The sequence below is a fragment of the Perissodus microlepis genome, chromosome 7 (genome assembly GCF_051167445.1).
Source record: "Perissodus microlepis isolate ML-2025 ecotype Zambia chromosome 7, ASM5116744v1, whole genome shotgun sequence".
Classification (NCBI taxonomy): Eukaryota; Metazoa; Chordata; class Actinopteri; order Cichliformes; family Cichlidae; genus Perissodus; species Perissodus microlepis.
Window position 1 is genome coordinate 35,791,974 of NC_140467.1, and position 18,382 is coordinate 35,810,355.

Here is an 18,382-nt window from a genome sequence, read left to right on the forward strand (position 1 = left end):
TAATAAAAGGTTTAACATTTCTGGCTGCGCATCAAAAAGTATTTTATTCTTCTCTGTTCGTTCTCATACTTAACACAAAAGTATGCCCATGAATCAGTTCAGATTGTTTTGCCATGAAACCCATCAGAATCATAACAGACAGTGAAAGTACTCTGTATAAAATGTAACAGTTAGAGGGTGCATTTTATAGGTTCCTCCTCTCATCCCTACATTATACAATACAGACACTCAGTCTTATCTGCCCACTCACTGGTCTGGTAAAACTAAAGCTACTAACAATACATCCAAGATGATTAGGGCTGTAATGTAGTCCATTCATTCGGTCAATAAGCCTACTTCAGTCTGACTTAAACTGAGTAATCTAATTGAATCCCTTTCAAGCAACCGTAGATATCATCCTATGAAAGCAAAGTCTTGCAATTTTACCGGATTGTAACACTATATCAGTTTCTCCAAATCCCCTATTTGACTTATTTTCATGCTATGCAAAGGTTGCTGAGTGATTCAGTTAGCATGATTCAAAAATTAATGTCATTAAGTCGAGTCTGAAGTGACAAAGTACTTTTTTTTTTTTTCATGTAAAATAGCATATTGTGACTGAACAAAGGAAACTGGATGCAGGAAAATTGTATACTGTACAAGTGACACTTGGTAGAATAAAATGGGGATATTTGTACTATTTCAGAATCTGTCATTCCCTCTTTGTTCCCATCACCTAGTTTCCACCTGAGCACAAGTCCCCAACTCATTAATCAGCTCCCTGTTATTTTGCATATGCCCTATAGCCACAACTCCTTGTCTGTTGTGCTGCCTCAGCTATACTGCAGCATTCTTGTTGACTTGTTTTCCTGCAACTTGTTTTTGTCCTTTGCTTGCCCTTTTAAGTTTCTGTCTGCTTTTGAACAACGTTGCCTGTTCTGGCTGACTGCCCTTTTGTTGACATCTTCCATGTTTTGTTTTTTGTTTTTTTTGTTTGTTTGGGGTTTTTTTTTTGACCACATAAGCCTTCCCTTTACCTGCTGAGCCATGCCAAAGATTTTTAAAACTGAACTGTGGTGAACAGCAGACTGATAAAAATGAAAACTGTTGAAAGCACCCATTAATTTAACCCCATTTGTACTCTGATATTTCTAAATATCCATCCATCCATCCACACATTCTCTTCCACTTATTCTTATCAGGGTTGCGAGGGGGCTAGAGCCTATCCCAGCTAACATAGGACAAGAAGCACGGTACACCCTGGACAGGTCACCAGCCTGACGCAGGGCTGACACAGAGAGAAAGACAACCATTCACACTCACATTCACACCTATGGGCAATTTAGATTCACTAAATATTTCTAAATATTTTGCAGAAAAAGCATTATTGTCTTTTTTCAAAATTGTTACTGCCTTATTTACTCCCTTGGTATGCTGATATTTTATCTCCATTAACAAGCAGCCAGTTTTCTAGCAGTAAATCTAGCAATCTCAAAGCATTTCTATAAGCCCTGAAGGAAACAAGCTAGCAACACAGTAGCACTTTCTATAGAGAAGTAAGGAATATTCTAAGAGTTTTCTGAATCATTTGTGTCAAACTCTGATAAGGAGGGCTGTTCAACCCGAAAGCATGGTTGTTCAAAGGAAATTGAATCTATTTGACTACTTTGGAATACGTGGTCCTTGAAATATTACATTTGTCATGAGCAATTCAAGCTTGAAATTAAATTTGGTCAGCTCCAATACCACAAAGAGTGGGCAATAGGAGAGGCGAGTATGCTACATATGGTCTGGATTAATCCTAATCCCCAGTTTTATAAAACAATTCACTTTTAAAACTTGTAGGAGTTAAGTTTGTTTTTTATACTCAAGATCCCTCCCTTTAGATGTACTTGATGTAGTAAGCTCAGTATGTGCAGTGAGGCTGTGTGGAGCTTGCTGGGTCTTGGGTACAATACTGTTACCTTTTGTCCACAAGGGGATCCACAGATAATCACTAGGTCACTGTAATGGCAGCGTCTGATCTATCTGGTCTTTCTTCTTCTTCACAGCAACATTGGCAGAGTGCATAGACAAGAGACAAGCTTCTGTCTCCCACAACAACATGAATCTTTACCAGCTTTTAAAAGCAGCAGTGAAATCCTCTTTCATATTTACACCTAAAAAAGGTTGGATGAGATTGCTGTCTTATCGCAGCCAATACCTCTCTTTCTCACTTCAGACGCCCACAAGCGTGGACGGAGACATAACCACTCGGCCAGTCTTAAACCCTTTGTATAGAAAGTGTATTTGTATTTTATCCAAGATGATATCATCCCCCTGAGACAATCAATTTATAGAGAGATTCAATGCTGTGCACAATCCATAACAATGGGGAGCACACTGCTATCATTACTACAAAAATACACAAGTGCACTGTAATTTAAAAAAAAAAAAAAAACAAGGTGGAGAAAAAAACAAAGCAAAATGATTGACTAAAGGGTTAGGAACTTGTCAGATATGTACACAGAATTAACTCTCGCATTAGCTCTCTCAGTGGCAGCTTCTGTCACTTGCAGTTTTCCCTTGATGCTCAAACGCCAGGAAGAACCTCCAACTGTTTATTTTCAAGCTGCAGTCAAAGGCCCTGTGTGCCTTTGGTGTCAAGCAGGCAATCAAAAGCATGGGTATTATAGTCTGTCTGCCCATCTGTGTGAACCATCTGTAACATCAAATTCACCCTGCATTAGCATTCTAACTCCTGCCGTGGTTTGGCTCTGAATTACAGGGTGCCTTCTCTCATATAAAGTAATAGCATAGCATTAGTAAAACAAATAAATAAATAAAAGAAATTAAAACAGGGTATTAATTGAGTTTTGGCCACTTGGAAGCAGTAGAAAAATCTGTGGCACAACACTGATATGGACTGAAGTGTCTCAAATGGCCACTTGAGGCCCGAAATATGAGGTAATGCTCATAGAGGCCCCACCCAAGTGGAAATGCAAAATGTTGAAATAAACATATTTGCAAACCTCCATTTGTGAAAACAGACAGATGGTGAACTTTGATAAAAATTCACTCCTTTTAAATTTTATGACTTCATTATAATAGATAATGAAGTCTGTGGTTACCTAAGTAGCTAACTCATGAATTCAGTGTCATCTTATCGTGGCAAAACAAACAAACAAACCGACAGAAAATTAAACAGGAGATTGTTTATTAAGGTTTTTAAGGTCATTCTTCGTTTTTACCTTGCAAATGGCACCCATTCACTCTGCTTTAACCTCTGTTTTGGGTCTCCACAGACCCCTGAGAGAACTATAAAGACCTTAAATTTTACCTTCTTTATCCTGAACTTAGCTTGGCTAACGCTGGGCATGTGTGTTTTTTCGTTCTTAGGATGATTTTTTTTTTTTTGTTTGTTTAAAAGCTTTTTGAACAACTGCACAGTGTGGGATGTCAGGCTACAAAAATAAATGTGACCTAAGGCAGCTCTGGATAATGTCTCTTCAAAGTGAGGCATACAGTGTAAACAGCATATTTACTCCCACAAAGTTGTTTTTGGTAGCCTACAAAGCCAAACTATCCCAACATGCTTTTTTTTAGGCATTTGATTACACTGTTAGCAGATTTTACAGGATATAATGCTCTCTGTTTCCAAAAAGTCTGAAGCATTCAAAAACCAGTTTTCCCTAGTTCATAAATGTACCATTTAGTAAAGAAATTGAGAAAAATACTGCAGATCTGAAGCCAACAGAAGTGCAGTCATGTTTCAAACGTATCCTAACTTACAATTCATCTGAGTATCCCTTTGTTGTGTGAAGAGTTGATGTAAGTCATCTGATTGACCAAGCCCTGGCTCACTGCTATATATTGCTTCAAGTGTAAAACTCACTCATTCTGAATGTCAGGTTCCAATTTAGTTTATGTCAAGGTCATTAACTCTCAACTGGAATATGTCCAGAGTTTGTTATTCATTCTGTGTGGGTGCTGCCTGCACTAAGTATGACATCCTGTACATGTAGCATATGTTGAAAAAGACTTATCAGAAAGGAGTCAGCAGGCAGGAGTCTATCTGAAAACACCAGCACACAGATGCAGAAAGGGATTCCTTAACATTGATTAAAAACCATGAAAATTCTGCTGTGGTTTATAACACTGGACAATTTTATGAGTCTTAAAAATTATACTATCAGAAATATAGAGACTGTGCAGTTAGTTAAATTTATGAGAGCTCAATTTTATGACTACAGGCATTGTTTTTCTCACCATAGCTGAGCTCTGCACAGAGGATAACCATCCACAGGCTCGACTTGAGTTTTAGTTCTGTCTATGTGTCAGCGTTAGTTAAATGTTCTTCTGATTCTTCAGAGACTCTAACAGTGCGGCCTGACAGGAGGTGACCAGTGACCTTCCCGTACACACGACGATCCTACTTCACAAGAACAGCCTCTCTAACTTTGGAAGGACATGACAGCCTCTTGCTGTGCTTTGGTTGGATCAGTTTCACAAATGACACATATCACATCATTACTGGGGCGGCTGCGGTTGGGGCGGCAGAGCAGGTCGTCTAGTAATCGGGAAGGTAGGTGGTTTGACCAAAGTATGCTGAACAAAATGCCGAACTCCATTTGCTCCCGATGCGTTCATTGGAGCGTGAAGGTGTGAATGTTTGATAGAGGGAAAAAAGTGCTGGTATGATTGTGGGTGTGAATGGGTGAATGTGACTTGTAGCATAAAGCATTTTGAGTGCTCAAGCAAAGTAGAAAATTGCTGTGTGAGAACCAGTCGCTTTACCATCATAGTTTTCAAAAAATAACTGAATCTCCTTTCCTTTTCTGGAAGATGCATGGGCGCTCTTTCCTGTGTTTGAGTTTGTTTTTCTAGTGCTGATGCACATTCACTGTGCTGTCTTTGACTCTGCTAATCTGTCTCTGTTCAGGCGTCCCTTCTCCTTCGTCACGGCATCAATCAAGCAAACAGCAGAGTCCTCAGTTGTGGGTTGTAACTGGTGGTTCACTGACAGTTCAGGAAGCTTATTTCCTCCCAGAGGTGACATACACTGTAATGTTCTCTCCCATCTCCCATTTCCTTCTGTTGATGAGTTTCCATCTAAGCCTGCAGCAGCAGAAACAAAGACAGCTTCACTCCACATATCTTCATCTAAACCTGGGTTACTACGGCTGATGATGCTGAATCCTCAAGTCAAGCATTTAAACCTTAATTTGATAAAAACATCATTCAACACATAAAATCCATGTTCTATAAATATCTTTTTATTTTTTTCACCTGCTAATTTTCTTGGCATTTTTCAAAAGCCAAGTATGTTTCCTCAAAATGTTCCTCTACAGATCTAACAAGTGAACCCTAAGTGGCATAATGGCCATAAATGGTCCTCCATTACATTCAGCAACTTCAGAAACTCTGCACCCTTTTCATCCTCATTAAAGCAGCTTCTGAAAGGGATGATGAATATCATCAAAACAATTTTATGTCTGGTCCCCCGCGGAAAAGATGAAGCCCTTCCTTGTGAACTCGAAGCACAAACATCAGAGGCCAGCTAGAAGATTTTCTTTTCATCCTCATAATGCGACTTGGTCAGACTTTAATATTTGATGCCAACTGAAATGTGACTATTGTTGTCCAAGTGGACTCATAGATGAATTACCCTGCTGATGAATTGAATCTATGCAGACAACATGTTACCCTTTACCCTATTTCTGTGGACTACTTGTTTGTTCCTACACAGCATATTTTCCTTCCACCATCGCCTTCTGCTTATCAAGTTAAGGGTTCCTGGAGCATGCTGGAGCCTATTCCAGCTACCATAGGGCCATGAGACAGGGTATTCCCCAGACAAGTCGCCAGCCTCCTCCTTTCAAAGAAAAAATCAAACTACCACAGAAAACTCCTATTTTCTGTGAGCGCAGCTGCAGCTGTTATACTTGGCTGTGTTGGAGATAATGGTATCGTTTCTAGTTGGATTTTATCTGCCTTTTCTGTTGAACACATGATGTTATTGACATTTCTAGCTATGTCGTAACTAGCCTATTTGAACTTGTTATTTTCTCAGTAATGGCAGATGTGTTCACCACAAGGAGGGGGTCCAATCCACCACACAGTCAGCACAGCCATTACATTGTGCCCTCACACAAGAAGTATATGTATTTGGTGTTATACTTATAAACTCAAATACAACTGTGCCTTCCCATGGGCCATAGTTAATAAATCGTTAGTTCATTGATAATTTGAAAAGTAAATATAAAGTTTTTCAGGTGAAGTAAGTGAGCTTTTCATGGCAACATAGCACAAAATAAGAATGATATCTTTAGTAGAAAAGCTGTAGATTCACAACAATGACTTGGAAATAATCTTAGAGAGGGGTTTTGATTTTTTTTTTTTTTTTACTTTGAGAAGGTGCTTTTTAATTAGCTGTACACATAATCTGCTCCTGAGGGTCTTTTTGGTGATAGTAATTCTTTGGTCACTCATGCAGTTCAATTTTAACTGGCTGAATTTCCTTTGAGGTACACTTTGTGTTAAACTGTCTAGTGGAAAACAAAGACAAAAGGAAAACCCAATGTTGTGAAACATCATCATGAAATATATATAAACACACACATTTTCATTGATTTAAGGTTGCACTTACACACACACACACACACAAATACAAATGTTTGTGTGTGTGTGTGTGTGTGTGTGTGTGTGTGTGTGTGTGTGTGTGTGTGTGTGTGTGTGTGTGTGTGTGTGTGTATTTATAATTTCATGAAAGAGGATTTAGGAAAAAATGGACAAGGGAGAATTTCAACAAGTCAAGAGTTATGGGCACTAGAATATGCAGAAAGCCCCAGTTAATAATGAATGAAGCACCTTAACTGATGGGCATTGAAATATGGCAGCAACTTTCTCCTCCATCAAGTCCTTGGTTCAATAAACCAGTCATAAAATCCTACTTATATGAACCGCATAAATAGTTTCCAATTCTACTATAAATAATCTCAAAGATGAAACATAGATTAAGCATCACAAATTGCAACAGGGAATAAACAGACAAATCTGGATGCTTCTAATAATTTTAAGTCCAAATTATATTCAGACTAAGATGTCAAGTAGAAAAATTTTATTAGAATTTTTACAGAATGTAAAATCATTTTAATTAACCAGTTATTGATATATTAAAGTTTAAAAACAGATACAGATGTGCCCCATCATACAACCAAACCATTACTTGGGCTCATCCCTCCCATACAGCAGCAGCATGAGGGATTCAGTAGTATTGTCATGCAGCTTGACATTCCTTCAATGCCATTAGTTGGCTGACTACAGCTGCAGTACAGTAACGGATCCTATACTGGATACTGACTCCGACATGTACAGAAAAAGAAGAGAAAAAACACATTTGTTGTCCCAGGAGGTCTTGGTTTGAATGACATCATACACACAAAAAAAGGCATTGATTAAAGCCAGGCACCTATTTGTGGGTAAAAGTGTGTGAGGTCTAATTAAAAACAACACTGATTTGAGATTAGAAAAAAAAACAAAAAAAACAAAACAAAACAATTATAATTATGCATTACAGTAAAGAATCAAAACCTTACAAAAAATAAAGACTTTGACTAATTAAGAACCCAGAACTGTATACAAATTGGCAGTAACCAGAAACACTGGTTAATTCATGGCATTGAATAAAACAATACATACATATGAACATGAGAACAGTTATTTTACATTAGCAACCTGCTGTAATGCACTTAAAGAAAAAGAGAGAACCTGCTTCCAGAGTGATCACAAAGTAGCTCCAAACACTGATGGGCAGTTTTGCTTTTGTGGTCTCACTGTATGTGAAAAGCCACATATTAAAGCCCACAAAGAAAGGAGACAAGCTGAACCGTCACCCACCCATGAATGCAGAAAAAAAGGGAGTAAATTTAAATGTCACTTTACCAAGTAGAAAATTCTTCATTTCACAGGTGTTTTCCCATCATAGTAGACTGTCAATTCAGCTGCTACATTGCATATAAATGTATGGCAGCTGCAATTATTTTTTAAAGGGGGAACAAAAAGAAATGCATATTAAAAGGGCCAGATGTATTGGCCAGGCAATTAGAGTGTGTAAACTCTATGGATATGGTGTTGTTTTTCAAACACTTATGAACCACTTGCAAGACTGATTTCAAATGTTCTTGAAGGTTTTATACGTTAGGAAGGTTTACAAGAAACATTGAAAAACACCTAACAGATGTTATCTCTCTATCCAAATGCAAATTTAAAGGGGCCTCAAAGTCTCGATGCATCCCAAAAGTATATCCCAAAATGTTGATTCTGTTCATCTGGACTTAGCGTCTTCAGTGGGACAAACGTTTTGCCAATCATCCAAGTGACTTCTTTAGTCTCAGCTGACTGTAGGATTCCCCAACCCTAAACAGTACATTTGCACAATGACTGAAACCATCCCACTGAAACCATCCCACTGAAACAAGCCCACTGAAAAGGGAAAGACCATCTCTGAATTGAGGAGGAGGCCTAAGGGTACATCTTTCACCATCTTACAATGCTGGGATTGGAGCCATTTCCCAACTCTCTGTGAATGGTACTCAGTGATCAGTGGTTGTCAATGCTCATGACAATTTGCATATTAATGATCAAATAACTAACCTCAGAGTTCATTGTTCATTTGGCGGGCTGGTTTCAGTCATTGTGCAAATGTACTGTTTATGAGGTTGGGAAACCTGCAGTCAGCTGACACCGAAAAAGTCACTTGGTTGAGTGATGAAACATTTCTCCCACTAAAAACGCTACACCCAGATGAACAGAATCAACAGGGGGGTCTCAAAGTCCTTTATCAGTTCTTCATCCCATTCCTGGGGTTGTTCAATCAAACTACTATATAAAAAGGTCCCAACGCTCCACATTTAGTCAATCTGAGATTCGATATATGAAAGTTCCTCAGGGTCAGTGATGTACAACATAGCCCTCAAGAATCACAGTATGACATGCCACATGACATGTTAGTGGGGTTTCCTTATCACTATTGGCAACATTTTTTCTAAAAAAAAGAAAGAAAAAACAAATCCTGTTTAGTGACCACCACGTCCATTTCCTCTGGGGCACAGTGAGATCTGGTGGGTGCCGGTAGGCAGCAGCTGCAGCAGCAGTGCCTTCGCTACCTGGACACATCTGGGATGAGTCTTTTAAACCACTGGCCCACAGCCACATCTACTCTCAGCACTAATGTGACCCCAATCAGCAGGAACACGCTGCTCACCAGGAACCCCGAGGCCTCAAACATTAACCTGAAAGGACAAAACAGAAGAGACACAAAGGTTTAAACAAGTCCAAATTAAGCTCCAGCAACTCCTTCGGACATTAAATAGATCATAGGATAAAAAGAACCAACACTATTACTTTTTTCCCCAAGATCTACCAAGTTTATTTAAATTACCTATATCCTTTTAATATTTTCAAGCCACCAACTTATTATAAAAAAAACAAACAAAAAAAACCAAACAAACAGGACACCACATTCAAAACCCAGATGTTAATGTGTGGATATCACAGTAGAAAAATGGACCGGCATTCAACACTGTGTGTTCACTGAAAGTTCAGAATCAGCGGTGATCCTGTATCCATATCCTCAAAAAGCCTTTACTGTCAGTGAGTTTGTATGAGCTGGAAAATCCATTCAGGCACTTACTTCGGTGCGAAAACCTTCCACACCATTAGGTGTCTCCTGAGTATAGCAGCTGCACAGACTGAGGCAAAGACCTGTGAAGTGAGCAGACAGACTGAGTGGTGTGATGTGATACTGCTACTCATAAGTGTAACAGAACTAAATAAAAAATAAAATAAAATAAAAAAGACAAGAAAGAAATGCAACAGAAATCTGCTACTGAGGAAAGACTTTCCCAGCTCACATATGCCTTAAATGGATGTGAGAAAAAAAAAAAATTCTAGGTCCGTGGACATACCTGTGCTCCGTGAATAAGGAGGTAGCGTGTTGAGAGTTGCAGAAGAGCAGAGCTGAACAGCTGAGGGTTTTCTCTCAGCCTCATCTCCATCACAGCATCCTCTCCGTCGTCCCCACAGGCTCGTCCTCTGCTCCCACGCACCTCGCAAACTAGGGGCCAGAACAGTAGCAATGGACAACTCACTGAAGACAAAGAGAAATAACAACAACAACAAATCATCGTTTCACAAGCTCACAATTCATTTTAAGCACTGAAGAGACGGTTTCACAAAGCTGCTTTATTTAACTGAACTGCTTTTTAGAATTTTTTTATCATTCTCTTGAATCACATAACTTTTACGTTTTTGTTTATCATTTAAAACTGAAATGTGTAACAAACTACAAATATGACTAAATAAAAAGGACTGAAAGTGTCATACGGGTTCACTGATATTTTATATATTTTCGATTATACTGTTAAGGTTTAAACAGGTAAAATGATGATTCTTTTCCTGTTTTTCACAAATTAATGAAATTAATCCCATTAGTTTTACAGAATAACCTTCTTTGCCTAATGGATGATGACTTCTTTCCTTTTCTTTGAACAATAACATTTATTTTTGCTCCTCTGGTTCCTACCTGCAAAAAGAATGTGTGAAGCAAAAGTATTAAGGGTAACCAGTGAGGCAGGGAGTATGGTCCCTGTGTGTCCTTCAGGAAATCCCACAAAGGCAGCACCCCACTGGATAGAGGGGAAGGTGGGTAAATGACCTGTAGCGTGGAAGAACTGCGTGGCAGCCAGGGACCAGAGCACTACTGGGGTCCAAGGCACATTAAACCCACCTGAGGGGGGAGAATGAGAAGTCAGTGAGCTGATTAAGACCTGGAACCTGATAGGCTTAAAAATAAATTAATTAAAAGATGTGATGCAAACATCTTACCAGAATACTTTCCATGCAGGCCACTAAGCGTAGTAGACGAGGCGTGAATGTGCAACAGAGCTCCCGTTTCTAGTAGCAGCAGGAGGAAAGACAGAGCCATGCCCTCTGGGTGCAACAGTAGCAGACCAATTCCCAGCAACCCACTAAACAACAGCAAAGGAGCAGAATAGACTGTTCCAAGTCCGTAGGCCTCCACAGCAGGCCTGTTGTCCACTTTGCTGGCCCCGCTCAGGTCGCCATCATCTAGGGAACGACGCATGCGCTGATAGATCTGTGGGATAAGGTGGTGCAGCTCAGCTTGGGGGCTGATGCCAATGCTTGCTCGATAACGGGGTGTGGGTAGAGTCAAACTTTTGGCTGAAGCCTGAGTCCTAGTCTTCACAAACACAGTGAGGGGGTCTAGCCAGATCAGGAAAAGCCCCAGTCCCAGCAGACAGAAGGCGACCCTGGGGAGGGCCAGCTGTGCCAAGTGAATCAGCTCAGCCAGATTCCTGAAGCTGTCCTCCGGAGTGGCGCTAACAGCCCAGTGGAGCCCCAGGCACACAGACAGCAGCGGTAGGATCCAGCGAGCTGTAAACACCGTCCCGCCTGACGAGTTCAGATTACCATAGTGGCAGAGAAAGCATCTTAGCAGATATGTCCACAAGCCAAGGGAAATGACAGCGAGGACATAATGGAGGTTCTTCAGCTGGTTGTCCTGCAACCGGGAAAGAGGGGAAAGAAATGAAGACGGCTGGCAGGAGCCCTGCTCTTCCCGACAGCCGTGGAACGAGAGGGAGAGGTAGAGGCTGCCAACAAGTAGTCCTAAGCAGGCTAGAAGGGTGCTGCTTTCCTTCCTCACAGCTGATGGAGACAAAGCTGGGGTAGGCAGCAGCCCAGCAGACTTCAACAGGTCATGGCTTGGGGGCAGAAGTAGGCCATCCCAGTTGAGATGGATGGGAATGCATAGGGCCAGGGATAACACCAAAAATGTCACAACCCGTCCTTCTGCAATCACATAGCTGTCTGAGAGCAGAGAGGCACAACGAAGGAGTGGAAACAAGAGAGAGGGGACAAGGAGGTGATGCAGGGTCAGCCAGCTAACACGCTTTGGAGCTTTGGTTCCATTTTTTGACACTGTAGAGGTGCTCAGTTGGCGTGAACGCCAAAGGAAAAGGAGTTCAGAGCTGAAAGCAGCAGCTGCAAGGCACCATATCACCTCAATGTAGCCCCGTATGAGCAGCTGAGCAGCAGCCACACTAACCCCCACTGTCAGTGACACAACAACTGGGGCCTTCAGTAATGGACCGTTCTCCCTGATCAGCACTAGAGACAGTTCAGACAAGATGAAACACATCAGACAAGCAAATGCCAGGATGGCTAAGCCTGCCGCCATCTTCAGTGGGTTAAATCGGGCCCAGGTGGCTCGGCAGGTGTCTCTGACAGAGGTGAGGTAAGCCTGCAGAGAAGAGGCTAGCTGCGGGGAGGGTGAACGACCCTCTCTAACAGTGCTGAGAAACTCAGAAGACAAGAGGGCAAATTCACTCTTCAGCCGAGAGAGGCTCTCTGGTGGGATGTCTTTGGCCATGCCAGAGTAAGTCTCCAGGAAACGGTTGACCTTCAGAAACAGAGATAAAATTTAACACACAAACCATAAAAACAACAACTCCTGAAAAGGCTCCAGGATATGTGAATATATAAAAACATTTTTCTGTGTACAGATGCTCGAAAAATGTTCTAGACAGTTCTTTCATGAGCAGCATACCTGTTTTGTGTTGATCCACAGTGCCTCCAGCTGGCTGAGACCTCCAACTGCACCTTCTGTCTGCTCGTGCGGTGGAAATAAAGGCAAGAGAACCTGCCCAACATTACTGAACGGAATAGGAACTCCTAGTAGCAGAGCCAGGGTGGGCACCAGGTCAGTCTGTGGCACTACATCCGGTTCATTCTGGGAAATAAAGGGGGGGGGGATGTGTCACATTACATTATTCTGTGTTCTCATGATCTAAATTGTGCTTTGACCCTTATAATCATCTGTGATATTTTGAAGTAAATATTTCTAGCACATAGAAAAATAACTTGTAGCTGTTCCAAGGCTGGGTTGTCAGTTGAACTCAGCGAGTGATATTTTATCTTGTAGCCTTTCTTAAATCAGGGTTGTGCTTGATAACAGCAATATTTCCTAGCAGTGGCAAAAATGCCTTGGGGGAAAAAAAAAAGTGTCTACTAAGTTCTGCCTTTTTTTTTTTTTTTTTTTTTTAAATAGTGTAATTTCTCTCTTGCATCTAATGACTTTCCACTGCATATGATATAGCTCTCCAGTTAGGCTGCAATTATGGAAATCCGTGCTTGAGCTCTCTTTTCTAGTGTGAGATCCACTTTTATGTATGAAAAAAAGGCGGAGACCACCTGCCAGCATCAATTTAATGGATTCTGGGAACTGCACAGCCAAGCGTGAACAGAAATGGGCATGCATCAGTGGTTTAATGCTTTATGTTTTTATTACAGCAGTGATTCTGAGAGATCGACATGTCGCAAATGTGCCTTTGCAGACAGGATAAAGACAAACACACAAGTAACTGAAAGCAGTTGTGTTAGTTATACATTTGACTTGACTTTGTTCTTCCTTTTTAACTCATTTGTGGACTGAACTGATGACGTTGGTCTGAAAAGCAACAAGAGTGAAACGTTTCTACCACTAAACATGTGACTGCCCATTACTGGGATACAATATGATGAGTGTGCTCTCATAACTTCTTGTTTTGTGCTCAACTCTCACTCTGAATTAAACTGACTTTTACAGCAGTTTTCAGCGGCTCTTTTAGATAGTTAAATTACTGATATAAGCACTGGTCATTATACTATGTATATCAGTGGGAATGATCTAGTGCCTCAAGTGGAGGCGAGAGAGGAGCAGACGTTGTACAGATTGGTGCAGTGTCCACAGCAATGCAGATGCTGTACCAGTCTGTTGTCATAAACAGGGGGCTGAACCCTGAATTTACTCATGGATCCCACCGTCATCTATGGGAACAAGCCCTGGGTAGTGACCACAAAAATTACATCAAGACTATAAGAGGCAGAAATGAGCTTCCTCAAAAGGGTGTCTTGGAGATAGGGTTGAAGACCTCTGTCATTTAGGATGGGCTCAGCATAAAGCATCTACTCCCTGACACCAGAAGGAGCTAGGTGAGACTGTTCAGGCATCTAACTAGGATGCCTCCTGGTAGCTTCCTTGGTTAGGAACTCCTACTGGGAGGAGACCCCAGGGTAGGCCCAGGACATGATGAAGATTGTGCGTGTCTGAGCTGGCTCTGGAACACCTCTGTGTCTCACCAGGAGAGCTAGAGAATGAGGCCTAGTCATCTCTGCTTGGATTGCTGCTCTTGCTACCCAGAAAAGCAGCACAAAATGAATTGATGGATATTGTATACACTGTCATTGCCAAAACTGTCATTTAGCAATTTCTTTGTTTTGTCTTCACTGTTAATTTTTTATATTTTATACAAAGTCAAGTGATGTAGAATTGGTTGTGTTTTAAATAAGAATCAATCCTACTGTCATGCTGTGACTGTTTCAAAAGGTGCATTCTACCCACCTGTGATGGGGGTCCATGAAACATGAGAGAAGGACTGTAGAGGAAGATGGCAGCATCAGTCTCTTTCTGACTTTCTCCACCATGATCTCCAGTATCTGTCATTCCGTGATCTCCCATCACCACCAAGAGTGTGTCATTCTGCAGACGATCAATCACAGACCTAGAGGAAAAGCAGAGTTTTCACAGGTCGTGCCAGGTGCTTTCTAATGCTCAACTGCTTGATCTGGGCCAACAATAACAATAATAGTGCTGGTATCATGACATATCTACAGCACTACAAGTGCACTGTGGCAACAGCTGATGATCCAGCTGCATCTGGATAATGGTGTGAAACAAGCATGTAGCAGCTGTACTACTGCCTGACCTGATGACTCCATCCATCTGTGTGAGTTTGTCAGCCATGGCTGGGTGATCCGGGCCAAACCTGTGACCACAGTGATCGACTCCAAGGAAATGAGCGACTAGGACATCCCAGTCATCACCCACCACTATTAAAACCAACAGCAAGACACAAACGAAAGGAGATGAAACACAAATACATCAACCGCATAAACAAGTTTCCCACCTGTGGGACCTGTGGGACTAATAAAGGCCATCTTATCTTATCTTATCTTAAGTGTTGGTGCAAAATTATTTTGATTTTGCAGTTTCCTGGCAACAGAGGCTATTTGTTAAATGTAGGTTTTAATTGCACAACAAATGCATATTAAATAGCTACATACTAGTGTTGTAGAGGTGCTGGAGAATCCCGTTATCCACAGTGTGCAGATCCTTGACATTAAAAGAAGGGAAGGGCAGAGAGCGATAAAACTTCTTAGGAAAAAGACTCTCCCAAGTGTCGTCACCCATAAACACCACTCGTTTGCCTATTGAGAGACAGAAAGATTTATATGAGCAAAATCAGATGGCACAGTTGGTTTTCTGGTTTTAAAAGTCCTAGATTTTTTTGTATTGCTAGTCAGAAAAGAGCATGTTTACAGGTGAGCAGAGAATCAATGATGCTTATATTATTTTACTTTACCCACAGAAACAAAACCAAACACTATTAGGGTCAAAATTATTAGCCTCCTGATGCTAATAGTTGATTATTTATCCTTTTTGCCAGATAACAGCCTGTGGTCATCTGTTGTAGTTTTCAGCAAAGCTCACAAGTCTTCTGAGCAATCCTAACTGATTTTTCTTTGACAAATCTGTCGAGCTCCTCCAGATTTTATGGTCTTCTGGCATTGACCTTGGGCTTCAATACACTCCACAGATTTTTAATGAGATTCAAGTCAGAGTCTTTGTGCAGGTCAGTCATTTTTATTTACTTCTTCTAGAGCAGGTTGTTTATCAGGAACGATGCATCTTTTGGGATGCTGTCGTGTTGGAAGACAAAGAGATTACCTAGACCCAGTTTTGCTGGCTTCCTAACTTGGTCGAGTCAGTCATGGGTGTCTTGGCAGTTGTTTTGGGGTCTTTAGACACATCACTCATTAGTTTTTTTCCCCAGAGTCTTTAAAATCATTCACTTCCTACCTATGCAAGGCTTGTTCTGTAATCTGCGGCTCTCTTCACATTTCACTTAAGTTTTTGACACCAAATAGTCTAAACAAATTTTTTTGTTGTTTTTGGCACGATGCTTTCTCAAGTGACGGCCCAGTTGTCATATTGCGTGTAATGTAATAAATAACCCATAGTTTTACCTTGATTTTACAAGCTTTGACCATTACAAAGTTAAAGCCCATCATTGCACAGCAGTGGTTTGTGCTATGGCTCAATAAACAGGTCTGTTTTCTGGGAGGCCATTGTTTATAAATGCTTTGCTGAAAATCCCTACATCCCATAACGTTGTCCTCATCTGTATGTTTCCCATAAAGCTCTTTACATGAATGTATTATATTTTTATAATTTACAGACACTTGTAATAACTCACCTGCTTGTCCAAACTGGTGAATAAGATTGTCCTCCAAGATGGCACTGGATGCAAAGTTGTTACCTACATCTACAAACGTCGGCAAAGATCCAGTCGTGAACCCCTTGATCCTCTGCATGGTGGTCGTAGGTGGGTCAGCACGGAAGGGGTACAGGCGGCTTTGTAAAGGCCTGGATGACACTGTCTCTTCCAGCACAGGTAACTTATTCTCATAAGGTCGTGGTGCCGTCTTGTCGGGGTCATACCGGGCGAAGTCGATCTTCAGGGCGTCGATAATGAGAAGGACAACCTTGCGGAAGCGCGGCTGAGCTCGACAGAAGTCCACCTGCTCCTCTCCGGGCTCGAGCACGTCTCCGCAGGTGCTGGTTCTGTTAACCTCCAACCTGACCAGCAAAAATCCACCCACGAACAGGTAGATGCCCACGAAGAACACCGCACACATCCAGAGGAGCAGGGACAGCACAGGCAGCCCCTTCATCCTACATGCACAGGTAAGAGGAGGTCAGGTGAAAGACAGGAACATTTGGTTTACATAGAGGTAACAAACACACAAAAATGAGAGGAACAGCTGCCTGTGAGCTACACCTGTTATAGAAGAAAATAATTCCGGTAACGTGTAAGGTGACTGAAATTTTAAGCTCCAACTAAAACCTCTTTTGCAGTTGAGCCGCACAGGTGGCTAACATGAATGACGGTTAAGTTAACGCTGTTAGCAGAAGCTAGCTCGCTTCGCCTTTTGTCACTGACCTTGTGGCAGCTAGTTTTCGTCCTCTCCCGGCCGGACGTTGGGGGTGACTGTGTGTATTAACAACACAGGAGCACAGGTGCCTCAGGTAAACAGAGAGCGGAGCAACACGCTCACCTTCATTGGGACTCCGGTACAATGAGATTAGATGACTGGTGGATGATAGGAACCTTAGCGTGGAAAGAACACGGCGGGCGCTTTTCTGTGTAACACCATGAATACGTTTGCTTTGCCCCGCTCTGTGACTTACAGGACCTCCTATATACGGAACAACGGCTTTAGCGCGTCTCTGAAAATTGCTAAACACGCCAGAGATTCTGCAGAGAAGCCACCCTTAAAAGAGAATGGACTAGAAATAAGTTTTGTAAAAGTTATTATAAAATATCAATAATGGTCACAAACATTTTAATTTAATGATATTTCATAGCTTTGTCTACTACAATATTGTTTTGTTGTTGTTGCTGGTTGGCTTATTAACATAAAATCAAATTAGACTTAACTGATGCAATTTAGGGTATCTAGGAGGTACTAAAGGCAATCTCAGCTGTCACTGGGAGAAAAGCAAGTTGCACCCTGGACAGCTACAGTTGCAGAAAGTGAATCCAATGGCCAAGTTTGTTAAGCCTTCGTTGTTTCTAATAGCCACAACCTGTGATTGTAAAAAGACAAACACAGGCTGTGGCTGTGAAAATGGCCTTTAGATCTTGAAACACTGAGTCCATTTAATACATTTTGATCTTCTATGGGTTGAGTGGAAAATTAGCCAGGGCAAGCTCATTGGCTACCAACTTTTGATTGACAAATATTTAATCAATGAGCGTGTAGTTTCACATTCAGACCCCTCATTACATCTGGCTTCAAAACACCAAGATGGTAGTGGTGAAAATGACCATCAAGAATTCACAAGTTCATAAGTTTTCATACTCTACACCCAATTCAGAATCGGCAGTTAACCTAACAAATGTTTTCGGACTGAGAGGACGCAAGACAGAACAAGGTACAGGAAAAACATGCACAATCCACATAGGAAGGCCCGAGGTGACCGTCTTTTTTTTTTTCTTTTTTCGCTGAGAGCCAAGTGCAAGTCACTGCCCCACAGTTTATGTACACACGTTTATGCCTGTAAGGCAAGGTAGAGGGCTAATAAACCAACAGCGCTTTTCATGTTTGCTTATCTTGTTTAGCAGGTAACAAGATAGGCAAACGTATTTATTTTTGCAGACTTTGTTAAATCAGCATGGGTGTGTTTTTATTGTGTGGATGCTTTAAGGCATCCACACTATTGAGTTCCTGTTTCTCT

The 18,382-nt window shown here is 41.3% G+C and overlaps 1 protein-coding gene across 2 annotated transcripts; it reads right to left on the reverse strand.

Moving 5' to 3' along the window:
- Positions 1–7,063: 7,063 nt before the first annotated feature.
- Positions 7,064–17,272, reverse strand: pigo (phosphatidylinositol glycan anchor biosynthesis, class O). Of its 2 annotated transcripts, none has more exons than XM_084934814.1 (11): positions 17,085–17,272; positions 16,338–16,816; positions 15,145–15,288; positions 14,787–14,910; positions 14,423–14,582; positions 12,590–12,772; positions 10,846–12,442; positions 10,544–10,747; positions 9,927–10,075; positions 9,653–9,723; positions 7,064–9,251 (listed from the first exon to the last, which is right to left on the reverse strand). In XM_084934814.1, exons 2-11 carry the CDS (start codon positions 16,813–16,815, stop codon positions 9,122–9,124), a joined length of 3,240 nt encoding a protein of 1,079 aa, XP_084790940.1. In that variant the 5' UTR covers position 16,816; positions 17,085–17,272; the 3' UTR covers positions 7,064–9,121. The 2 variants fall into 2 exon arrangements, with proteins under 2 accessions (XP_084790940.1, XP_084790939.1); XM_084934813.1 differs by having other exon boundaries at positions 9,927–10,108.
- Between the last annotated feature and the right edge of the window lie 1,110 nt (positions 17,273–18,382).